This window comes from Myotis yumanensis, unplaced genomic scaffold (assembly GCF_028538775.1).
Source record: "Myotis yumanensis isolate MYYU_CA2020_CCGP unplaced genomic scaffold, mMyoYum1.0.hap1 SCAF_10, whole genome shotgun sequence".
NCBI lineage: Eukaryota > Metazoa > Chordata > Mammalia > Chiroptera > Vespertilionidae > Myotis > Myotis yumanensis.
Window position 1 is genome coordinate 36,763,985 of NW_027223761.1, and position 26,893 is coordinate 36,790,877.

At 40.1% G+C, this 26,893-nt stretch overlaps 1 protein-coding gene across 5 annotated transcripts in view; it reads left to right on the forward strand.

The window, feature by feature from the left end:
- The window catches only part of SBF2 (SET binding factor 2), a 341,532-nt gene that overhangs the window by 227,533 nt on the left and 87,106 nt on the right, over positions 1–26,893 (forward strand). For all 5 annotated transcript variants that reach the window (XM_070425317.1, XM_070425313.1, XM_070425315.1 and 2 more), the window contains exon 17: positions 13,573–13,641. In XM_070425317.1, the coding sequence (XP_070281418.1) occupies positions 13,573–13,641 (69 nt within the window). The remainder of the gene's footprint in view (positions 1–13,572; positions 13,642–26,893) is intronic.

Sequence of the window (26,893 nt, forward strand, 5' to 3'; positions counted from 1 at the left end):
ATTTGCCATATCAGTGGTTGCTGCAGACACCAGACTGGAGAATTAAATATAGGGATATGACAGAGATGATCACTCCTGTATCCTTCACATCCTTAAGAGTGGATAACTTTACTATCATCAGCAATAAATCCATGTAAAATAGGGACTAAAACTTCATACCAAATAGTAGGGGAAGTGTTTGTTACATTATATTTAAAAGAAGAAATTATAAAATTTTATTTTAATAAAAATTTAGGTTATAATATTTATCATGTGCTCATCTTTTTAGAACCCAAGTATGAATCTGATTTTTGTTTGTGGGAGGGAAAAGTATTTAAAATACTTTTTTAAAATACGTTTTTATTGATTTCAGAGAGGAAAGGAGAGGGAGAGAGAGATAGAAACATCAGTGATGAGAGAGAATCATTGATTCCACACCCCCTACTGGGGATCCAGCCCGCAACCCGAGCATGTGCCTTGACTAGGAATTGCACCAGGGACTTCTTGGTCCATGGGACAGTGCTCAATCCATTGAGCCACAACAGCCTGGCTAAAATAATTCTTCTAACAAAATTGCACGATACCTTTACCTTGTTTGGCTTTTACAGCACTATCCTAAAGATAATCATTTAAAAAAAATTCTTTATTGTTTAAAATATTACATGACTCATTTTTGCAAAATTATTTAAAGCCTTTATTATTTTTCCCAAGTGACTCCCTTAATCCCTTGACATCAAATGATTTTGTTTTAAAGCACTTATAATGAAACTAGTGGCCTGGTGCACGAAATTCATGCACAGGGGTGGGGGGGTGTCCCTCAGCCTGGCCTGCCCCCTGTCCAATTTGGGACCCCTCGGGGGATAACCAGCAGTCAGACATCCCCTCTCACAATCCAGAACCGCTGGCTCCTAACCGCTCGCCTGCCTGCCTGATTGCCCCTAACTGCTTCTGCCTGCCAGCCTGATCATCCCTAACTGCTCCCCTGCTGGCCTGATTGCCCCTAACCATCTCTGCCTCAGCCCCGCACCTGGGACCCAGGATTCCCTCCTCCAGCCGACCACAGGCACCTGGGACCTGGGCTTCCCTCCCTCTGGTCAGCCATAGGCACACGGGACCTGGGCCTGCTTTGCCCAGGCCGACTGCAGCCACAGGAGATGGTGGGCAGGTGGCTTCGCCCAGGCTGCAGCTGCAGGTGCTGGCACCCGGGACCACAGGGTGGGCGGCTTCTCTGTCTCCCAGGCTGCAGCCAGCTGCAGGCACTGGTGCCCAGGACTGCTGACAGGCGCCTTCGCCCAGGTCCGGCTTTGTCAGGAAGGATGTGAGGATGGTCGTCCGGAAGATGTGAGGTCTAATTAGCATATTTCCCTTTTATTAGTATAGATCAGTGATGGCAAACCTTTTGAGCTCGGTGTGTCAGCATTTTGAAAAACCCTAACTTAACTCTGGTGCCATGTCACACAGAAATTTTTTGATATTTGCAACCATAGTAAAACAAAGACTTTTATTTTTGATATTTATTTTATATATTTAAATGCCATTTAACAAAGAAAAATCAACCAAAAAGTGAGTTCGCATGGTGACACGCATGTCATAGGTTCGCCATCACTGGTATAGATCATGGTGTGTTTTTTCTTGCCATCATTAACCATATTAACTGTTGCTTATGTATTAAAGTTCTATTCCTGCTAAGTCTAGAAGCAGCCTCAGAATCCTTCTCACCATTCATCTTAAGTCTGATGCTTAGTTGATCAGAATTAATACCTGAGGTGAAGCCTCTTACTGCAGATGTATCCCAGAATATATGGCATCCTCTCTGCTTTATGATCCAGCTAATAATACATTGCCTCAATCATGTTGATTGAGGTCATTTTTCCCCTTGCAGTTTCTAGTAATAGATTACCATCTACTGCTTAGGAAGTAAAATTGACTGTCTCCATGTATATCGCAAAATAAGACATTTTTCTCATCAATAAAATTTAATTCTTTCAGCATGAGTAATTTTGTCAACAACATTTTGAGGCAGTAACAGTTTATAACAAATTGAGTGAATTATTGTTTCAGGTACTGTGCTGTGTCATACACAGATTTCATTTTATCTTTGCAACAACTCTATACAGTAGGTACTATAATGACACAGATGAGGACACTGGGGTATAGAGAGATCAGGTAACTTGACCAGTAAAACCCAAAAGTGGCTGAGTCTCATTTCAAATCCATGAGCCGTGCCATTTAACCATTACATTCCACTCAGTATTGTGCTAGAGCCTGCTCTTACTGGCTCACAAATTTTCAGGAATTGTGTAAGCTTGTCGTAAAACATGTTCATTATTAAAAATTAAATTATATAATCTTAAAAGTGAATAAATTACATTAAAACCAAAGGTAATACATACTCTAAATTCATCACTCCTCAATTATTTACTACACTTTACTGTTCTGATTCTTGAAATTATTTATATCTTTTGGGTCTTTCTGGTAGAATATAATAGTGTATTACTGCATGTTTCTCCTCAGCTCTGCGTTTAGTGGCATCACATTAGCAGCTGAAATCAGCCATGGATGGAGAATTTATGCCACAAAAATTGCCCGATAGTATAAATCAGAGTTTTGTTTTCTTTGATTGAGAGCCAGTTGTTAAACATGTATCGGCACAACACTGACCACATTGGTGGTGGTGGTCTTGTCAGAATTTGTTATATTATGCAGATGAAAATCTATTTAAACAGACTTGATATAGATATTTTCAAAGATGGGAGAATTGTCCCTGTCAACTACAGTGGGGCCTTGACTTACGAGTTTAATTCATTCCATGACGGAGCTCGTAACTCAGATTACTCGTATGTCAAATCAAAACGTGAACGAGTGAGACACGTGATGCTGGGCTGATGTTGTGGCATTCACTGTGACATTCGCTGCACCAACTAGCTGTGGGGTATCTGAAGCTGGCTCATAACCCGAATTTTAGCTCGCAGCTAAAAGTAAAAAATCGGCCGAGAGACGGCTCGTATCTCGAAAAACTCGTTAGTCAGGACACTTGTAAGTCAAGGCCCCACTGTATTTTAGTTGATTCATATCTTCACTAATTGTCATCATTGCAAAGTTTTCAGTCCCCATATGGGTTGCTGGATATAATATGTCATGCCCTGTCCCTGTCCCCTCCCTTTGTAGCCTTTGTTACCTTAAGGACTCTAGTTTTCCATTTATATGTTTAAGTACCAACCTTACTGGCTTAAAAATGTAAGCTTTTAACACTGCTCTCTCTGTTCCGTATCCTTCAGATGAAAAGTGGAGTTGGGTTGCGACAGAGGAGAGAAATTCAGAAGGGGAATATTGGAGTAATGACTGCAGTAGGAGAAGAGGGAACCTATCTCCCAGGCCACAGGCGCTGGCGCCCTGGACCACAGGGCTGGCAGCTTCTCCAGGTGGCTGCAGCCTGGGACCTCAGGGCAGGTGGCTTGTCCATCTCCTGGCCGCAGCCAACCTCAGGTGCTGCAGTCTGGCTTCTCTGTCTCCCCTGGGATGCAGTGTGGATGGCTTCTCCGGCTGGCTGTGCCCTGGGATCACAGGGTAGGCGGCTTCTTTATCTCCCAGGCCGAAGCCAGTCTTAGGCGCTGGAGCCGGACTTCTCTGTCTCCCCTGACTTCTGCATCTCCAATAGGCCAGGAGCGGCCAGAGCCCGGATGCTTGCATAGTAGCCATGGCTGCGATGCAAGTATCCCGGCTCCGGCCTATGCCATCTTTGTTGGGTTAATTTGCATATCACTCCTGATTGGCTGGTGGGCGTGGCTTGTGGGCATCATGAAGGGATGGTTAACTTGCATGTTTCTCTTTTATTATATAGGACTAGCTTAACTGATTATCTTCTCTCTTTTTTACCTGATCTAACTTTGTTGGGTTCTCCTTTGTCAGTATGATTTGATTTAAGCAATTCTTTGGCATCACTATGGTAGATTTTTATGTGCTTTTATGAGCTAGAGGTAGAGGCTAATGTTAATCAGGAAGATAGGGTTCAGTACTGACTAATTTGATGAGGAGGATGATTTTAATGGAGGTGATATATTCTTTTTCTCTTAATTCTTTGACTCAAAATTGTCTTTGGTAGATTCTCCATGATGTTGGATATAGCTGTAATTTATATTTTCATCTTCATATAGTATTCCTTTATATCTATATGCCACATTTTATTCATTCTACCAAATATCTTTTTATTTATCCTATTTCAAACCCTTTGCAAAGGGGGACTACGTCCTTTTCATTATTTCCTTTACTTTCTCCTACCTTTACTTTCTCTGTTCTCTATTCCCAGCATTCCCATTAGGCATATTTTAGAAGCGTTGACTTGATCCTCTATATTTCTTTATTTTTAAAAAAATCACTGAAGATATCATGGCAAAAGATGTTTCTTCTTGCCCTTTAGCAATCACATTTCCTATTTTCAATTGCTTTTTCATAGATTTAGTATGGTTTCAAACTCTCTGGAGGATATCCTATCTAATAAAAGAGAAACATGCAAATTGACCATAACCCCGACACCCTTCCCATTGGCTAATCAGCAGGATATGCAAATTAACTGCCAACCAAGATGGCTGCCGGCCACTGGGCAGCTGAAGCGAACAGGAGGCTTGCTTGCTCCAGTGATGGAGGAAGCCAAGGTTCCTGGCCTGCGGCAGCCCAGCTCTGAGTTCCAGATGCAACAAAGTTGCAATTATAGAACCTAAACAAGCTCCAGATAGCTGCTTTCAGCCGGCAGCAGGCTCAGAGCTTAGAGCGGCAGTGATGGCAACAGTGTTTCAATTATAGAACCTAAACAAAGCCCAGATATCTGCTTTCAGCAGCCGAGGCCTCAAGCTGGAGCCAGCCTCAGAGCTAAAGCCGGCTCTCAGCTCCAGTGACAGCCATAGAAAGTAAATAAATCCCAGAATAAAAAAAAAAAGAAAAGAAAAAGAGAGGCTGGGAGCTTCAGTCACCCGCGAGCCTGAAAACAGCCTTCAGCCCCTCACCCAGACTGGCCAGGCACCCCAGTGGGGACCCCCACCCTGAAGGGGTTGCGGGAAGCCTAAAAACAGCCATCAGCCCATCATCCAGGCTGGCTAGGCACCCAAGCGGGACCCCCACCCTGATCCGGGACACCCTTCAGGGCAAACCAGCCGGCCCCCACCCGTGCACCAGGCCTCTATACTATACTACAGGCAGGGTGGGACAGCGCAAGCTGCCATCCAGCCCCCATGTGCAGCCCTGGGCAGCGGGGCATAAGCCCCGCCCCCAGCCGGGACCCCTGTGTGCCACCTGAGCCCCCAGCCGGGACCCCTGTGCCGCCTGAGCCCCGTACTGCTAAGCCCTGCCCCCAGCTGGGACCCTATGACTATTGGAGAGCAGGAAAGTGCCACTGGGCCCTGGGTTGCTGTGGTGATCCGGCCATCAGTAAGTAGAAAAGTGCAGCCTGTAGGCAGCCCCCAGCTGCGCCTGATCCGGGAGCAGGAAAGCAAGCCCGGCCTGCAGGCAGCCCCCAGCTGCGGCTTCTCCCCAGTCGCCATGAGGATCCGGGAGCAGGAAAGCAAGCCTGGCCTGCGGGCAGCCCCAAACTTTGCCTGCTCCCCAGTTGCCATGGTGATCTGGGAGCAGGAAAGCAAGCCTGGCCTGCAAGCAGCCCCAAACTTTGCCTGCTCCCCAGTTGCCATGGTGATCTGGGAGCAGGAAAGCAAGCGTGGCCTGAGGGCATCCCCCAGCTGGGCCTGATCCAGGAGCAGGAAAGCCCGGCCTGTGGACAGCCCCCAGCTGGGCCTGCTCCCCGGTTGCCATGGGGATCTGGGAGCAGGAGAGCAAGTCCGGCCTGCAGGCAGCTCCAAGCTGGGCCTGCTCCCTGGTTGCCATGGAGACCTGGAAGCGGGAAAGCCCGGCCTGTGGTCAGCCCCCAGCTAGGCCTGCTCCCCCGTCGCCATGGCTATCCTGGAGCAGGAAAGCCCGGCTTGCAAGCAGCACCCCCATCCTGGCCATAGCTCAAGGGAGAGTACAACATACAGTGGAGGCCAGAAGCCTGAGAGATCAACACAGAGGAGCTCCTGCTCCAAGCCTCCATGGTGTGGCTGGGGGCTGGCCCCCAGCAGACACACACACACACACACACACACACACACACAGTGCGTGCTCTGAGCCTCCAATGTGGCTGGGGACAGACCCCCAGTGGGGACGGACACACACACACACACACACACACACACGGGACGCCTGCTCCAAGCCTCTGCTGCCAGACTGTGGCCAGCAGTAGGACATCCACTGAGGGCTCTCGGACTGTGAGAGGGGCAGGCTGGGCTGAGGGAACCTCCCCTCCCCCCTCCCCCCCAGTGCACGAATTTCGTGCACTGGGCCTCTAGTTATTTATAATTAATAGAAGACTTCTTTTGCCTGAATTGTGTTTCCACAGGTGCCATTTTTAGTTTGGTTCCATACCTTATTGCATTTAGGGTCAAGAGAACTCAGAGGTTTATAGCACACAAATACTGGAGTGGGACTACCTGGTTTTGAATTCAGGCTCCGACATTTGTGACCGTGTAACTAACCCCAGGTATTTAATTTGTGATTGAGTCAGTTATTTCATCAGCATAATGAAAATAATTCTGGTATCTACCTCCTGGAGATGTTGTAAAAATTAAGTGAAATAATTTGTGTAAATCCATACTTAAAGCATGTCTGATACTCAGTGAGCACTGAGTAATTGTTAGCTGTTACCGTACGCCAGGTGCAGTGTTCTAGTCTCCAGGCATGTAAAATTGAAGCAGCTCTCCACCACTTGGAGCCTGCAGAGGCCTGGGGACAGGGCTTCTGTGGCAACAAATAGGAAGGTTGTGGTCCAAGGCCACTCTTGATGGCTGTAAGCAGGGTCTTCGAAACCAGAGGGAACACACGGCTCTTCTTAAAAGCGAAGGTGTTTATGCCTGAGATGAAACTGAATTCTATATAAATATGATTATGTATATAAAGAGATGTGCTTATGTGTACAAAGCAAAAAATAAAACAGTGATTCCTGGTGGCAAACCGAACAAAACCAGAGTAACCTGGAGAAAGGTAACTTGTGATCATAGAAACAGTTGCATGGTCCATGCTAAATTCTGAAAACCTTCCTGCTAAGGCCATTGGACACAGAATCTGAATAATATTATTCCCCTCTAGGATTTAAACTTATTGAGAAGTAAATAAATAAAAGTGGATTGTAAAAAAAAATGTGATGCAAACTTGGGCCAGTCTCTCAAAAACTTAAGACAAAGCTCGATATTATTTATCAAGCCTGGCATTCACCTTCTATCCCAATGGCAGTCATGGTACATGGTATATAACCATAATATTCAAAATTCTGATACATTCTCATTGGTTGTATAAGTTTATTTAGCATTAAAATATAACCTGAGGCTGACACTACAGCACGAGCCCTTTAATTTATTTTGTGCTTAGGGAAATACACAGGGGAAGGCTTTGGAGGTGCCAAGGGGGGAAAGAATGTAAATGACAAAGCAAGGCATAGACAGTATCCCTAGGGTTGTTCGATGTGGTAGGAATAACTATGATGTGGACTAATAGATTACATAGAAAGCTTGTAGCAGGCGGAGTCACATGGTCGGTTGAGTATGGAGTTGGGTCAACACCAGGGAGGGCTTACAGTCTGGAAGAAGAGTGTGCTCACTATCCTGTAATAGTCAGAACAAAGCTGACATTTTTGAGCAGCAGAGTAATCTACACTAATAAAAGAGAAACATGCAAATTAACCATCATTCCGCCACTCGGTTACACCCACCAGCCAATCAGAGCAACTATGCAAATTAACCCAACAAAGATGGCGGTTAATTTGCATATGCAGGCACAGAGCAAATACTGAAGACAACTGAAGATGGCGGCAGCCACGAGCTGGAGTGAGCAGGAGGCTTGGGTTGCTCCTGGCGATGGAGGAAGCCAAGCTTCCAGCCAACCCTAGCCTCCGCTCGAGGAGCTGGGAAAAAAAAAAGGAGGGGCTGGGAGCAGCCAGAGTAGAGAAGCCAAGCCTCATTGCTGCGGCCGGACCAAAGGCCTGGATCCTGGGTGCTGGAGGAAAACTGGTGCCGGCAGCCAGGGGAAGGAAGGCCTATTGCGAGAATCTTCGTGCAATGGGCCACTAGTCTACCTATATAAAAGGTTGAGCTACCAGCCGACCGGCCAGAAGGTATGATGTGCACTGACCACCAGTGGGCAGACGCTCAATACAGGAACTGCCTAACTGCGGTGACTTGGCAGCGGCAGTTCTCAGGTGACACACCCTGGAACCAGAGAGGAGGGAGCCCTATGCCTCCCAGGCCACGCAATTCGGCTGTGGGTTTTGTTGTTGTCAGCCCCGAATCTGGTTTACTGCACACTTGTGTTTGCATTCCACACCCTGTAAGACAGCAACTTTGCAGAGTGCCCTCTCTCACTCTGGAACCCCTTGGGGGATGTCGGAGAGCCAGTTTCGGCCCGATCCCTGCAGACCAGGACCTCACCTGCCAGAGGAACCCCACTCACTCCACAGACGCCCTTCGAGCTGCAGCACAGGTTCCGCCAACCAGGAGGGACCATGGGAGGTTGGCTCCAGGACATGTCTGGCCCGTCTAGCCCAGTCCCATCCCGCCAACCACTTTCTAATTAATTTCCTTTCATTGTGCACAAATCCGTGCACTGGGCCACTCGTATGATATAAAGAGGATATTTTGGGTTTGGTAGTTTTAATTTTTGTCCCTATGTAAAAGATGCAAATGTTCTCAGTGTTTGGAAAATTCAAAAAAATTTTCCTGAGCTACATCTACTAAACTCTACAGAAAAGTCAGTTATATGATATTTTTGCAAAAGACCGTTGTGCCTTTCAATCTTTTTTTCTTTAATGTTTAAATGTAACATTTTTGAGAAGTTCCAGAGTTTTATGAAACAGGAATGCTGGCCATGGAGTTCAAAGGTGTGCAGATCGAAAGTATGAAATAATTGAGGATAATGGGAAATTAAAATTGCAGGGCTCACTCTTCAATTGTAGCAGGAAAACTACATAGCAAAGTTCCGAATAAAACGTGGATAAATATTCAAGTTCTTGCAAGTTTATAAATTGCCTGGTATGTCTGTAACTACATTGCTATTATGTGGCAAAACCATTGGGGAGTTCAGGATGTGTATTTATGGACTGATTCCCCAATAGATAACTGCACTATTCCGGAATGCTATTGCTATGTCAATAGCTGTAGACTTATTGTTTTAAAATTTTTCCATTTTCAACCTAATTAACTTAGAATGTCTCTAACGTGACTTGCAAAGAATTTTATATTTATATTTTGCAATCAGCATTTGACTGGTGCTCAGGTTTGAGACATGCACTAAAATGTGTAAACATTTTGTAAGATAATAAATAGCTCCTAAATGTTTTATGATTGCCTGTTCCCTGCTAATTGGTCATGGATTGAAATTCCCCATTGTTTAATTTTTTTTAATTTGTGGGAAATTTTTATAAATGAGTATGTTGGACTTCATATCACAGCTGTTGTCATTTAAAGTTTGGACAGAATTATTACAAATGAAGCCCTGCTGTGAAATCAAAGTCAAAAGGCATCTTGGCATCCCAACCATTTCCTTGGGAGAAGATTACAGCTCAAGTCTGTTGAACTTTATTGCCTTGGGCCTCATGACAGTCTTCAGAAACATGCAAGGCATTTCTGTTAAAGAAATTCAGATGTGCTGGGACACAGGGGATGGCATTCTTGTGCATAGCAGTGTCCTAAGCAAAGGGGTGAGGAATAAGTCAGGAAAAAAAAAGATGATTCACACTTTTGCCGTGTTCTGGGATTATTTTATAAAATCCATGGAGATGATAGAGAACATACAGTGATACCATATAGGAAAAAGATATGCTGTTTTTCTACATGGCCTGACAGTATATTATTTTCCAGTTTTATTAAGAGAGAGTAAAATTGACAAGTAAATTTTACTTGTATATATAAAGGGTATAGTTTGATAATTTGATGTATATAGTGTGAAAGGATTTCGAAAATTGATTTAACTTATCCATCACCTCACATATTCACCCTTTTTTGGTGGAATACTTACATTCTATTCCTTTAGCAAATTTCAATTATACAATACAGTATTATCAACTATAGTCACCATGTTATACATTAGATCCTTAGATCTTACTCATCTTATAATTCAAAGTTTGTTCTCTTTTCCCGGCATCTCCCCATACTCCCCATGCCCCAGCCCCTGGCAGCCACCATTTTACTATTTACATTTACTATTTCAATTTTTTTTTATTCCACCTATAGATAATATGAACTATTTGTTTTTCTTTGTCTGACTTATTTCACTTACCAAAATGCCCTCCAGGTTCATCCATATTGTTGCAAATGTCAGGATTTCCTTCCTTTTTAAGGCTGAATAATATTCCATTGTGAATATAAACCACATTTTCTTTATGATTCGTTCATTGATTGCCACTTAGTTTGTTTTCATACCTTCCCTATTGTAAATAATGCTTCAGTGAACATGGGAGTACAGGTAATCTCTTCAAGATAATAATTTCAGCCCTACCTAGCAGGATGGCTCAGTTTATTGAGTGTCCTCTCATGCAGGTTTAATCCTCGATTTGGGCATACTAGGTGTACCAGTTAATAATGCGGATTTTTTTCAATAGATGGAGTTACACATATGTTGATATATATGTGATTTGATATGTATGCTATTTTGTTGTATTGGCAACAAGCTTCAAAACTTCATATGTCAAATTTGCTGAAGGTGTTAACATCATAGATATTTTTATGCTTAAAAATGTCGAATTTTGTGCCAAAAAAAGAGCATTTGTGGGAAGTTTTAATTCATTACTTTATTTTGAAGAAAGAGTTACTGGGAAGCTTATGGTGAACATGCTCCATCTCAAGATACTTGTGAATGCTGGTTTAAACACTTTAAAAGTGATGATTTCGATGTGAAAGAAAAAGAACATCCAGATCAACCGAAAAAGTTTGAAGACCAACAATTCCAAGCATTATTGGATGAAGATGCATGTCAAACTCAAAAATAACTTGCAGAAAGATTAAACGTTGCTCAGCAAACAACTTCCGATCATTTACAAGCAATGGGAAAGATTTTAAAGGAAGGAAAATGGGTGCCACATCAACTGAACGAAAGAAAAATGGAAAACCAAAAAGTCTTCAGTAAAATGTTGCTTCAATGGCACGAAATAAAGTCTTTTTTGCATCGAATTGTGACTAGCGATGAAAAGTGGATTTATTTTGAGAATCCCAAATCCACAAAATCATGGGTTGATCCAGGTCAACTATCAACATCGACTGCAAGGCCAAATCGCTTTGGAAAGAAGACAATGCTCTGCGTTTGGTGGGATCAGGAAGGTGTGGTGTATTATGAGCTTCTAAAACCAGGTGAAACCCTTAATACTTATGGCTACCGACAACAAATAATCAATTCGAACCATGCTTTGATCATGAAATGACCAGAATGTGCCAGAAGACATGGCAAAGTAATTTTGCTTCATGATAACACACCATCACACACTTCAAAACCAGTTAAAGACACGTTAAAAGATCTTGCCTGGGAAGTATTAACCCACCGCTGTATTCACCAGACCTTGCTCCTTCAGATTACCACTTGTTCTGATCAATGGCACACACACTTTCTGAGCAGCACTTCAAAACGTAGGAAGAAGTGGAAAATTGGGTCTCTGAATGGTTTGCCTAAAAACAAGAAAAGTTCTATTGGGACGGTATCCACAAATTACCTGAAAGATGGGGGAAATGTGTAGCTAGCGATGGACATTACTTGGAATAAAGCACTTTTGATGTTTCTCTTGAAATTATCTTGTTTTCTATGATTACAAAACCCGCCATTATTAACTGGTACACCTAGTATATGGGTAGGAGGCAACCATTCAATCTTTCTTTCTTCGTCTCTCTCTAAGAACCAATGGAAACATATCCTTGTGTAAGGATTTTTTAAAAAATAATTATTATTTCATCATCTTTGGATATATACTCAGAAATGGAGTTACTGGATCATATAGTAGTTCTATTTTTTAATTTCTTGAGGAACCTCCATACTGTTTTTCATAGTGCCTGTACCAGTTTACATTTCCACCAGCACTATACAAGGGTTCTCCATTCTCCACATCCTTGTTAGCACTTGTAATTTTTTATCTGTTTGATAATAGTAATTCTAACAGATGTGAGGTGATACATTGTGGTTTTGATTTGCATTCCCCTGATAATTAATTATTTTGAGCACCTTTTCATATACCTGTTAGCTATTTGTATGTCTTCTTTGGAAAATGTCTATTTAATTTCTTGGCCCATTTTTTAATTGGGTTATTTGTATTTTTGCTATTGACTTATATGAGTTCCTTTAATATATTGGACATTAATCTCTTACTGGACATGTTCTCCCTTTTAGTAAGATGCCTTTTCATTTTGTTGATGGTTTTCTTTGCTGTGCAGAAGCTCTTTAGTTTGGATCATACAGTATGGCTTATTTCACTTAGCGTAATTCCTCAAGGTTCATCCTTATAGTGTGTGTTGGAATTTCCTTCCTTTTTAAGACTGAATAGTATTCCTCTGTGCATGCATGCATGCACACATTTTGTTTATTCATTTCTCTGTTGGGTTGTTTTCACATATTGGGTATTCTAAATAGTGCCTCTATGAACATGAATGTACAAATATCTGTTCAAGTCACTACTATTTTGGGTATATACCCAGAAGTAGAATTGTTTGATCATATGATGATTCTATTTTTCAATTTTGAGAAATTGCCATATTATTTTATACCATTTCACATTATCAGTAGCATTTTCTGACTATTCCAACAACATTTTATCCAATGGATTTTAGCATCAGTGGTATTTCTTGCCTGATCAATAACAAAATACCCTTATATGTGACACTCTGAGAGAAAAAATATTCCAATTAATTATAAAATGCATTCCAGTTTCAGAGAAGTTAAAATATGAAAAAAAAATGTGTATTTAGATTCAATGAAATGCAATAGTTAAATGTATCAAAACCTCCTCCAAGCCCTAACCGGTTTGGTTCAGTGGATGGAGCATCGGCCTGTGGACTGAAGGGTCCCAGGTTCGATTCCGTTCAAGGACATGTACCTTGGTTGCAGGCACATCCCCAGTAGGGGGTGTGCAGGAGGCAGCTGATCAATGTTTCTCTCTCATTGATGTTTCTAACCCTCTATCCCACTCCCTTCCTCTCTGTAAAAAATCAATAAAATATATATATTTTTAAAAACACCTCCAAAAATTGTTTTCTATGAATTACATACTTTATAACAATTTTTGGAAAACAGGTAAGTAAAGCTAGCTATTCATCATGAGCATATCAAAATGTCTTTCTCAAAATGTATTTTTATCTCATTTCTAAAAGAATGTGCTTCTGGGACAGTATTTTTTCTCCCAAACCTACCTTAGTGCATCTTAGTAACAATTTGGAATAAAAAAACCCATTGGACAGTAAACAATGTATCCCGGATTTTTGTTTCCATATGTTTATAATTTCTGATAAATGTGCTAATTAATACTTATTTCTCTTTGTTTTGTCTAAGGATTGTTCCAGTTTAGAGGAGTATAACATTGCTGCAGCATTACTCCCTTTGACCAGTGCTTTCTATAGGGTAAGTTTCATTAATCTATATATATATATAAGCTCATTATGATTTATATAAATGTATTCAGTACATGAATCCAGTATGTCTAAGATATATCTTTGGTTATATTTGTTATAACATTTATTGTATGCTATGTGTAGAAATTTTAATCTCTGATACTAAATCATCTAAAACAGAGCCACCCATTTCATCCCTGCTTCACTTTTTATAGCACTTTATACCAACTGAAATTATGTTATGTATTTATTTGTTTACTTTTGGGTGTTTTCCCCCACCACAGAAAGTAAATTCCATGAGGTTGGGATATTGTCTGTCTTACCTGATGTGATATTCTAATGTCAAACAGTAAATATTTGTTGAATGAATAAATGGACAAACGAAATAAATCTATAGGGGTGGAAATTAGAGTTTAACTTCATTGACAATGTCTATGAACCTTCTGAGAATTTTCTGGAATGTTTAGTGAATCTCATGATTCTGTCACTTACATTTATTACATTTCTCCTATCCATGTCTTTTCATAAAGAAATTAGTTTTATGGCAAATAAATTCAGCAAGTTCTTTTTATTCTCTCTTTTCCTGTGGAGAACTTATAAGAATTTAAATAGTTACACTCTGCACAGCACAGGTAATACATCCTTCTGAGATGTGCAGTGGGAAACAACACGCCTGTGGCCTCCAGGCTGACTCACTGCTGAGCCATACGCAGTAGCTTTGGGACTTCAACAGGGAACATGGAAGGACTTCCAGCATAAGTGACTCCATATTTTCATGGGTTTATTAAATATCCAGGTCTTGAGGCACCAGATGATGTGCCTCAGGTAGAGTCCTCACCATGAAAAGATCATACCCCTAGATGCTCGCAGTAGTCTTACTCTTTATTCTGCCTGTCCTTTCTATTTCATCCACCATTTCTAACTGATGAGGCCTAGCTACTTTCCTAGTAGCTAGTAGGTGCTCAAAAAGCATTTATTGATAAGACCAGTTTTCTAAAAACTCTATTTCAAATAGTATGTCCACAGTCTTGGAGTTAAAGGTCTTAACCTAAAGTTCTCCCTAATCAAGAGCTCTTTCTCTGCTGCCAAGCACTGAATATCCCTCTTTTTCCTACTTGCCCTCTTCTAAAACCGAAAGTGGAATTTATGAGGTTCACACTTTTGAGAACTGGGAAGTCACACTGAGCATGATCAGGAAACAAGGCTAAACCGCAAAAATGTCAACAAATGACTTTGGGTGTGGAACTAATGACATTGCTGGAGTTTGGACATCATCTTTTGGTCTTCCTGCCCAGCTTAAGTTCTTAGTTTTTTATCTCATTCCTCTGCTGGCATGGAGAACACTGTCACAAAAATAGGCCAGGCTCTCCTGCATCCTAAGCCACCTAGGAAATTTGCCTCTGTATCTCAGAGTAGCTAGATCACTTCAACCTATGTCTAATTAGCTTCATAGCATTTAAGGGTGCTCACATGGGCATTTGTTAAAGAAAATGACATTAAAAAAATTTCCCACTTCAACATCTAAGCTATTTTAAAAGATATTGTGCATAAATAAATAAGGAGGAACATAGGGAAAATAAGAATTGATAGTAGAAATCCAATTGCTCAAGTGACACAGGTCCCTTATGATTGGGGGGGGGGGGGGGGTTTGAATCATTTAACCATTTTACAATGTATATTAGTAAGGGTTTGACTCTGATAACAGAAACACCATAGTGGTATGAAGTAAGGAATTTATTATAGGGACCAGCCCTTACAGTGTTAATGGAAGCTGTGGGAAAAGCTTATGGAAGTCTTTGAATTAGGGCCTGAGGTCTCTGTAGGTCATCGGGACAGCAATCAGGAAGAACAGCTGGACATGACGCAGGGCGTTTTTGCTGTGACAGACTGGAATCTGTGCCTACCTCTTACGTCCTCCCACCTCGACAGTGCAGGTGACCTGCAAGAGAAGTAGCACTATTGGCCATGGAGCTGCGCATGCACCTGGCCCTGGACTAGGAAAAGCTGAAGGAATCCAGCAGGAACTGGAAGAGCTAGGAGCTCAGTTCCTTCTCCATGTCAACAAGGTGAACCAGCAGATCAGTGACAAAGTCTATGAACTCAAGCGCACCTGGCATCCTAAACTGACCTCCAGATGTATGGCTTGCTGCTTCATTTTTGCCTTCCAAATCTTGGACAACTTTCTCTGGAGCCTGAAGAGAATTCAGGAAAATATAGTTCTAGCTTAGCTTCGTTTACACATCACAAAACTACCACACTGTCTCTTTTAGTTTTATGGGAGTTGTTAATGCAATTAGTTAACAAGTTGGGCTAAATGCCATGGTGTTTCTCTGTATTATCAAACCTAACATACAGATGTATGTTTTAAGAGTGGGTTTACCAATTTAATTCTTTGTTGTTGGCTCGGGTTGATATGATTTGGTTTGGTTTGGCTTGATTTGTTTTGGGTGTGAATTAGGTAAGGTCCAGTCAGCAATCAGAAACACAGGTAAAACGAGCAGGGAAATTTTAATTAAGTAGCTTAAATTTTATTAAATAGTAACAGGATTAACTACTAAGAATTAAAGAGAATTCTATAGAATACAAGCATAGCAGGTAAAGGGAGCAGCTGGTACCTCTAGGCTCAGGCAGAGTCCCCAGGAAAGGAGAAAACTGGGAAGAGGGTCCTTCCCCCACAAAACTGAGAGCCAGACCTTGTTGGAGAGGTGCTACTGTGGCCAGTGGATGGCATGGAAATTCACGGAGGTGCCACATTCCAGGGCTGGCAAGCAGGAAACTGCCTACTGGAGTTCTGGCAAGACTTGCTAGGGATCCACTCACTAGGGTGCTAGTGAGACTTCACAGGAAGCCACTCTTTGGGGTACCACTGGAACTTGCTAAGTGGGGAGCATTTCTGGGTGCATGCCACAGGAGCCAGAAGGAAAAAGCACACCACTCAGACTTCAGTGTCGCTTCACTGCCCTGTACTGGCATAAGTGCACCGCTGGCCAAGGGGGACTGTTGGCAGGTCCAGCTCCTGTACCACAAAGCAGAGCAAAGAAAGGTAGATGTGGAGAAAAGAGCTCTGCATTGATAACTGACACGGGAGGTGTGGGAAGGGATGGGCGGGTCGTACTGATTCTTAGATGCTTTCTAAATTTCTGTCTTATGGGAAATTATTTCTGGGTCATATGCATTTTTTAATTCAGGAAAATCTGTAGATGTAAAGTGTTATCCTGGCCACTGACTGCAAATGAGCCGTTCGCATACTGCTCAGCCAGTATCAACTCCTGGCTCCTGCTCAGCCTGACTTCAAAGATTGGACTCAGCTGCTTGTCTTTTTAAAACTTACTTTAAAAGTATTTTAATAATATTTATTAGTATATTTTTTCAATGCAGCAAAAGTTTATTACGCATCTCAAGATACAGTTATTATGCCAGGCAATATATAGTGGGCAGCAGAGTGAATAAATCGTTTTCATGGCCAGTAGGAGCTTATATTACTCTTTCTAATATAGTAAGTAATTCCACCAACCAAATGGGCATTTTCTAAAATAAAAGTAATACATATACATGGTTAGAAAATTCAGATAATACAGAAAGATTCACAGTGCAAAATGAAAGCTCCCTTTCCCACCTCTGTCCCATTTCCTCTGTTGGTTATTTCTTCCTGGTTGGGAAAAATTGTGCATTTTTGCCAGAATATACAGATAAAATTACATTGTTTTAAACTAACGTTATCAAACCATTCACACTGTTTTCCTACCTTGCTTTTTTTCACTGAATAGTACATCTTGGAGACCCTTCCATATACCTAAAAAGGTACATAGCACATATACCTATTTCTTTTTAATGACTGCATGTATATTTTCTTTTTAATGAAAAGATCATGTACATATCCTTACCATTCTTATAAGAGCAGACCATTTCATTGGCCCAGATGAGCTATAAATCTTTTAGAGCTTTATTTATTATAAAAGATGTTCCACTTATAACATGATCTATCTTAGATGCTTGGGAATTGGTTATGGTTTTTCCCCCTACTGTTTTTTCTCACTTTTCTCTACTCATGCTTCTTTAACTTATGAAGCCTTCCTTGAAGATGGTGACTTAACAGCCAGTTTCAAATTCTTAGAATTACTCCCTGTTCCTCGGCAACCCCCAATATAATATACCTTTTGTCTCTATAAATTTGCCTTTTCTGGACATTTTATATAAATGGAATCATATAACATATGTTTCTTTATGTCTGCCTTCTTTTACTTAGCATTATATATATTTTATTCCTCACCCAAAGACACGCCCATTGATTTTAGTGGGAGGAGTTGGAGGCAAGAGGTAGTGGTGTCGGCGGGAGGAGAGGGAGAGAGAAAGAGAGAAACATCGATGTGAGAGAGAACATTGATTAGTCACCGTCCATATGTGCCTGGACCAGAGATCAAATCCACAATCTAGGTATGTGCCCTGATCAGGAATTAAACCCACCACCTTTTGACACATGGGATGATGCTCCAACCAACTGAGCCACACTGGCCAGGGCTGAGCATAATATATTTGATGTTTGCCTTGTTGGTAGATGATTTCCTTAGAACGATTAATTACTAATTAAGAATTTTCCACCCCCAGAGTGCTTAGGTCACCTTCTGTTTTATTTCAACTTGTATCTAATTCAAAATGTAATATATAATTAAACTAAGTGTATTTTCATAAATACATTAGGAAAAATGTGAAATGTAAAGCATTTCCCAGTTTGAAGAAATATATATTTTACATGTAAATAAAACTTAAGACCTAGTTATTGTATATTCAGGGTGGTACGATAGGAAAATAAGTTGGTCACTACCTGTAAAAAGTCATTTGTGTAAACTAGCTTAGTTAATCAAAGAAGCAGAAAGTAAACATTAAAGCACAGAGAACCACAGAATTTCCTGAGCCATCTCCTGAGCGATGACCTTCCTGCCACCGGGCTCTAGCAATAATTCTGCCCAACCCCTGCCTTCCAAAATGAACAAACTAAAATCTATTTATCTGTGTCTTTCTTGTGTAAGCCTGTGTATCTAACAGAACATGGTAAAAAAAAAAGTCCAGAGGAAGGTGATAGAAATAATAATGATAGCTAGTATCATATTTATGATATTGTGATTGCTACTAATTAATAAATGATAAGAGAGTTTCCTAAAAATCTACAGAAGAGGAAAAGAATTTTATTGTTCTTAGATGTCATGATCTGGGTACATTGTATTTCCTACAAAAGGTCTCAAAGGATTACATTTTTTGACACATACACAAAAAAGGAGAGTCTTTTTTCATCTTTTTTTTTTCTGCTGTAAAATCAAATACTAATCTTAAAAATAAGTCAGCAGAAAAATGTTTGAGAGTGAAGACAGGCATCAACACTGGGCTGAATCCAGATTTGGCCTGGAAAAGAGATGAATGTGCTTGTTCTTGCAGATGCCTCTGGCACAGCAGAATTTTAGAATGGCCAGAGGAATGGCGTCTTGCTTTTATTTCCTCCCTTCATTTCTTTTCTTGTTCTTTAGTACAAGTTAGCATTCCATTCCTTTCTCCTCTGTTTCCTCACAGCCTCTTCTTGCTTCCCTCACTTTTTCTTTCCAGCTTTAAATGGCTGCTCTGTTCCTAATACCTGGAAAACCTCTGCTTCTGAGAAACTGAATTATTATACTTGGTTTAGAGTTGCTGTTCTTCATTAATATTAGTTTGTGTTCACTGTTTAAACTAGTGCTATAAGGCAGCTATAAAGTGATTTACTCCAAAGATCTAGAATGCCCTAACTGGTTTGGCTCAGTGGATAGAGCATCAGCCTGCAGACCCAAAGATCTAGAATGGATATTAACTATTGTGTTTTTCAGTGAAGAATTACAAGTATTCGTTAAATATTTTTCTAGATTTTTCAACTTCTTTCATATTATGGTCAAAGGTTTGGGGCCCTTTGGTTTATTCTTCAGAAAAGAAGGCAGCCTACTCCAACTCTGGTTCTTTCTCTATTCCAAAAGAAATTTAGCATAATTCAGTTCAGTTGGCATTGAACTACTAAAATGCCCCAAGTGCTAGGAATGAAAAGTGAATGAGTCAGGATCTCTGCCCTTGGGGAGTGCACACACTTACAGAAAAAGGTAGTTTAGTAAAATAAATTACAACATAAGTGTTCGAAACAGATATAATATATTTTAAATACCTTTATTCCTGGCGCAACAAGGAACACTGCAAAGAAATTGTCACATTTGTGCCTTGAAAGATAAAATAAGCATTTGTCTTATAGGTGGGATGAGATGGGGAGTGGGTAGGCAGGGAAGGCATACATATTCCAGACAGAGAAGACACCAGGGATCCTTACTGGAGTTGTGGTTGGAGACGGAGGCAGGAAAAACGGTAGTATGTGGCTAGACCATGCAGGGCCTTGTGTGCCATGTCAAGGAAGTTTAATAATGTATACCTAGCAAGGAGTTTTTACTTCTGCACTCACACTTTTAAAAAAAAAATGATTTAGATAAAGTAATAGCAAAAACAAGATTTAAAGGAATGTGGTAACTTATAAGTGATCATCAGGCTATTTTAGTAATAATTAATATTTAAAGCTTTCTCTATTAGACTGTCAACTTTCCATGCTTTCCTGGGCTCATTTCTTGTTCTCTCCTCTTTTCGTTTTTTTCAGAGCCCTCTCTCTGTTATTTCTTCTGCTTCAGCCAGTCTTACAGCATCCTTCAACATTAATATACATGAAAACTACACAAATCAAGAGACTTTTATTAATGTTATAGAGGAAGTTGTTAGTCACAAGGATAATTTGTTACCAGCAATTAACCTTCAACCTCAAGATTTATTATCAATTTCCAATCAAAACTGTTAACCCCAATTATTCTCTGAGAAATATCCACCTTGAAGGAGGGACCTGCCATTTCTTCTAGATTATTGTGTAACAGAGTGGAGTTTGAAGGACAAATTACCATTCAATGTGGCAGTCAAACCAGATGCTGGGGAACAGGAAGATGGTCTGACTTGACTCTCTTCTTAGTTTTTAATATTTGTTTTTGTGTTCTGGAATTTGGTGCCTTAAGGGGGAATAGTGTCTGTATACTAAGAAATTGAGAGAATATGGTGTGAGTACAATTATTGTAAAGGGTGGTTTATATACTAAGAAAATACCATAATCTTGGTTATATAAAGTCCTCAGCTAAATTCTAGACATTTTTCATAAGTGCTTTGGGCAACAGCCTAATTTTAAAAGGAGAGTTATAGATGCAGATTTAAAATATGTATGTGGAATAGATTGGACACCATTTTAAAAAATATTCTTGAAAAGGTCCTGCATAATGATGGTGTGTAATTGCTTTCTTTTACCCAACTTAGTTTCCCCACTAATATTGGCTAATTTGTTTAATATGGTTCACACCAAACCAAAGGTTACATATAGCCTCTTATGTTGTATGTGATCTAGACAGAACTACAGAAGCAATTTTCTGTATTTTCCCAATGTCACTACAGCCCAATTAGGAATAGGACATCCATAAGACCCTATCTATAAACTGTCATGTGACTATGACAATTACTAATATATTAATGTTTATTTTAATACTAGAGGCCCAATGCACAAAATTCGTGCAAGAGTAGGCCCCGGCTGCCTTGGCCATTGCGGCCCCAACCCCGCCCAACGGTCATTACGGAAGGTCGTTCCACCATCCGGTCTAATTAGCATATTAGCTCTTTATCATATAGGATAACTGTTATGGCTATTTGCCATAGAAAGAAATTAAATTAAAGAATAATAATACTTTTATTGAATACATCTAACATACTAGAACTATGCTAAATGCTTTATATGCATGGTTTAATAATTACTATTAATAACATTTTTTAGATATAATCATTTTTTTTTTTAGTTCTTCTTTAAGACATAGTCTGACTTCTTCTCATCTAAGACTTGGGCGTATCTGAAACTCCAATATCTAGGCTTCAGAAAACAAGGTGTAAGCTCATGAAACAACTTTTTCCCTCATGAATTTTCTAATACATTATGGTTTTGATTTGTGTACAGAATTCACTATGAAATTTTTTAAACAACTTTTTTACCCACAAAGATATTATCAGAGTGAAAAAAGTAAGCCATACTCAAAGCCATTTTTACTTCTTAAACCTCCAAAAGCCTTTTCATTCTTTTTAATAATTTATTAGCATCATATATTATATGTAATATCTGATGAAACATATAATAATACGTTATATTATTAACATGTGCTGAGCTGTACTTTGTAAGGCATAATGGGGTAATGGACGATCCCAGTCACCACAAGCATCACCAAGACTGTGAGCTGATTTCCAACGAGGAATTACGTTAGTTCTGAGCCATCCATTGTTTCATGCAAGGTTCCCCTCATGATTAATTCAGGTTATGAAATAAAATTTTTCTTGTGGAGAGTTAACTGATTTTAGTGCAATCAAATCTTTACCCACTTCTCTAGAGCTACTTCTCTAGAGCTACTTATACTGACCTTCTTAGACAATGTGTGTTTTATGATTCAAATAACATTGATTTATATTTAAGATACATTTAAGGGAAATTTTTAATTATACTCATTTAAAAATAGAGATCAATTAAATTTTTGTCTGATACTGTCTTTTTTAAATAACTAATGAGTGTTATAGTCTCCTGGGAGGAAGAAGCCCTGTGCCTCCTACAGGGAACCTGTGTCACCCGCAGCCACCATATGAGCTGCAGACCTCTCTCCCTCTCCCTTCCTCTCTGAAATCAATAAAAAATATATACATTAAAAAACATTGACTGTTCTCGAAGGCATGAGATCGCTGAGTCTGACATTTGGCTCCTTACCTCCCCCTTCACTCTGGTCCTGGAGTAATGGGAAGTGGCAATAAATAGAACCCGGGTGTCTAACCTGAGACCTTTAAGGAATTGCAGCTATGTGAGTGCAACCCCTAGTCACTTGTTTAAAGGGAGTGGGTGGCAAGAGTTCTTGTTACATTTTTATACAATTGGATCTGGTCATACTCTTAGAGACAAGGAGCTGCACATCTTTCCCAATAGATTTGTAATTCATTTTGAGTCAATTACTTCAGCAATCATTTAAGTACTTACTATGTATAAGATGAGGCAGGGATGGTGATGATGATGGTAGTGGGAGTTGAAGTATACTACTATAATGCATGAACGATGTTTCTATCTCTTTCCCTTCTTCTCTGTCTTAAAAAATCAATAAAATTGGTATCTCTTTCTCTCTTTGTCCTTTCCTCCTTCCTCTCTCATAAACAAACAAACAAACAAACAAATAAATAAATAAGAACTGTAGCCTGGCCAGTGCGGTGTCAACCTATGAACCAGGAGATTGCAGTTCAATTCCCAGTTGGGGCACAAGCCCCAGTCCCTAGTGGGGGGGTGAGGGGGTGGTACGAGAGGCAGCCAATCAATGATTCTCCTCACCATTGATGTTTCTATCTCTCTCCCTCTCTCTTCCTCTCTCAATTTTTTTTAAAGAACTGTATTAAAATTTTCACAAAAATAAGATGCCTATATGGAAGTGCTTATCAATGGTGCCATGCTAAATTACTTCACATATTACAACATCTGCTGAAATTATGCAATTTTACAACTCTGTGACTCAAGATATTGTGTCCCGGTTCATAATTCTTGTTCTTCCTCATGGTTACAATCAAAATTTTACTGGCTTCATCCGGATACCTGTGAATTTTGTGGGAATTTTTCTATAAAATAACAAAGGTACTAATTCAGAATTCTCATAGATTAACAAATAATGAAGAGGTTTGTTTTTGCTCAAGCAAGTCCTAGAATGCTCTTTCTGAAGTGATCTCTGGCTGCCATTTACATTTTTGCTGTCTCTCGAGTTAAGGAGATTATTTATTTGTGTTGGGATGGATTTTTTAATCTCTGCTAAGTGATTGATTTCCCAATTGCATGTTTGATGACTTGACTCATTTTTTTTTTTATTAATTCTCACCCGAGGACATATTTTCCATTGATTTTTAGAGTGAAAGGGAGGGGGAGAGACAGAGAGAGAGAGAGAAACATCAATATGTGAGAGATACATTGATTGGTTGTTTCCTGAACACGCCCTGATTGGGACCAGGATCAAGCCTGCAACCAAGGTACATGCCCTTGACCGGGATCGAACCTGAGACCCTTCAGTCCAAGGGCTGACGCTCTAACCACTGAGCAAACCAGTTAGGGCTTGACTCATTTTATAAAGATCTGTGGTGTTACAAGGAAAGATGTGCAAAAAGAGCACATTTTGTTTTGTGTGTTTTTCCTTACAAAACAAATTTATTTGTTTAATTGGTGTGCAGAGACTACACTTGGCCAAAGCTAAAATCTGTTATCTTCCCCATCCAAAAAAGTTAACTGAAACTGACATGACTTCTGGGAAGCACACTGCAGCTGACATCTGGGCGTGCCCGTGCAAAGTGTTATCATGAGAGATGGGTCCACCAGGACTGGAATGTGAATCCTCTAGAAGGATTGAGTAAAAATAGTTATCTGGACTATATCACCTTTTTGGAATTAGTACATTTTACATTTTTTACAGCATAACTCTCTCTGTAGTGGAATGCTGGATCACAATTGGTGGTTACTTGTTTTTCTAGCATAGCTACATGCTGTTTCAGTGGCTCCATCCCAATGTTTTAAAACCTGGACCATACATTTGAGAATTACCACCCAGCCCCCTGCAGCATGCCCATTTCGGTGCTCTGGAAAATTTTTGTGATTGTAGTATAATTTACCCTTAGGTGCCAGTGCTGTGCAGAGAACATCCTCTACAAATGCAGACCTTATTTAATCAGTGCTTCAATTCTGCAACTTCTTGAAAGGGGAGAATTTTTAATCATGGAGTAACCCCAATTTATTCATTAATAGTTTCCTACCTACAGCCCCAAAATTTTGTTTGCATTAGAATTATAATGCTAAACTATTTTTCCATCTCAATAAATCTTCAAATTTTTGCCAAAAAAAATTGCTTCGATTCATTTATATCTTTTATCCATCATCCTGTTTTTCTTCTTAGTCTTGCAAAACTGAGATTCTATATACAAAAATGTTTTAGGAATGCTTACTATGCTATAAAAGGCAACAGAACTTTAGGATCTTTATGTTTACTTATGATTGACATGTGCATAATCTTAAAACACCATTGACCCCAGGTCTTTTTGTTTTCCTTGGTGAGCACTTGCCAATGGCAGTAAAAGGATTAAGACAAGCATCTCACAGGATGGATTAGACAAATTATAAATATTTCCTATTCCTTTTCCTCCTTAAATTTGAAAATCATCATCCTTCTTGTTATCTACATCATTGATTAAAATGTTGGAAAGGGCAGAACATCATAGCAGTCCTCTTGACACTTCCTTTTGGGATAGTCTCAATCTACTTAGTCATTAGTTGTGGAAGGTAATTTAGATTCAAATTACAGAATGCCTAGAAGTCATGTTAAGGAGTTTAGACTAATATTATTCTTGACACTCACAGCAAGCAATAGCATACTCTGGAACAGGCAGTGACGTAATTGTGTTCCAGAATCATACAGCAGGGTAGATGTTGGAGAGGACTGAGAGCCTAGAGGGACAGAGGCCACTTAGTTAGGCTAGCATAACAGACAGGCGTTGATTAGAGTTCTTTAAGAGGAGATCCACATGGACTGTTGTCTGTAGTATGATCTGCTTTTAGCAAGGGTTACAAACTAAATGCCTACTGATGCCAAACAGGAATGCAGATGAGCCAAGCAGGCCAAAGGAAGAGCTGCAATGTGGTGAGGTCACCAGGCAGGGACGCAGGAATATTGTTAACACATCTCAATTTTTCAAGAAAAGCTGGAAACTTCGCTTTTATATAGAACTAGAGGCCCGGTGCACGAAATTCATGCATGGGTAGGATCCCTAGGCCTGGCCAGTGATCAGGGCCAATCAGGTTCCCCACCTCCCAGCCTCCCCCCCGCTGCCGCTGGTTGCCCACCATGTTCCGTGCCACTCCATGGTGGTCAGCAAATGTCATAGTGAGGGGTCGAACTTCCAAGGGGACAATTTGCATATTAGCCTTTTATTATATAGGATAGGCTGTCTTCATTTTTAAATGTTGCCTTAATTTTTAAAAAACTCTAGACAACCAAAACCATACATATCTGCAGCCAGATGGAGCTAATAGGATGCCAGCTTTACAAACTGTAGCTTTTAGCTTCTTCTGGTTGTGAATTCTTATTGTGTGATGTAGTGGGGAAAGGCCTAAGGATAGGACCTTCATTGAGGTACATCTTGATAACATTTAGGAAAGAATGGAAAATGCAGAACTCACACCTCTTTATGGGTAGCAAAAGCAAAGATTTTATTAACCGCTTGTCCCTAAAGAACACTTTATAAATAGATTACTCTTCTAGTTTCATTTTGCTTAGGTAGTGCTGTTTCCTTCTTATTAGTCAGCATTGTTGGCATTTTTTAGAAATCATAGTTATGATGGAGACTTGTGGAGGAGCTGCTGAATTACAGAATAGGTTATTACAGCAGAAAATAAATTGTGTGGTGCTATAAATACTCGACTCTGTGACTCAGCAAATTCCCTTTATGTCCAAAGGGAAACATCTTGTCCCTAACTCATGAGGTCTGTTTTCAATTTCTGCAGCTTTGCCGTTGTCCCCATTTGTCACTGATAGATTTTCACATGATGTGCGAGACATAAAGATAAAGAGCAGCCACTTTCAGGGGAGATTTAAGGATTGGGGAAATGAAGCCGGGGAACCTCTGTCAGAGGAGTGCTTCAGTATTGATGGCAGGGGATTACCAGGAGTCAGAGGACCATCTGGAATGACTGTGAGAAATTAGATGGTTTTAGTATACTCTTGGGTGATGTTTCCCACTAATAAAATTAGAATAAAAATTGTAATGTTAGAAGGGAAACCCTTGGAAAATATGCAATTAGCCATTTTAGAATTCAACAAGCATTTTATGCGTCTCAAGTACCCACCCATGCTTAAGATACTTTAGACATTGGAGTTGTTGCCAAGATGTGCCAGACATGGTCTCTGCCATCAAAGGCTATTAGGAGAGAGACTATACGTACACAAAAATTTTAATTATTTATGTTTAATTTATTATATTTCAATGTTTCATTTTTAGAACCTAATAAATTGTTAGTCTTGTAAAAAGTATTTATTACCAACTCTTAATGAGCATGCAAAAATAGAAATAATATAGGAGCTGATTTCATATAATACAATGTCTTATGTAACAGTATATTATTTTAAAAGCCCCTC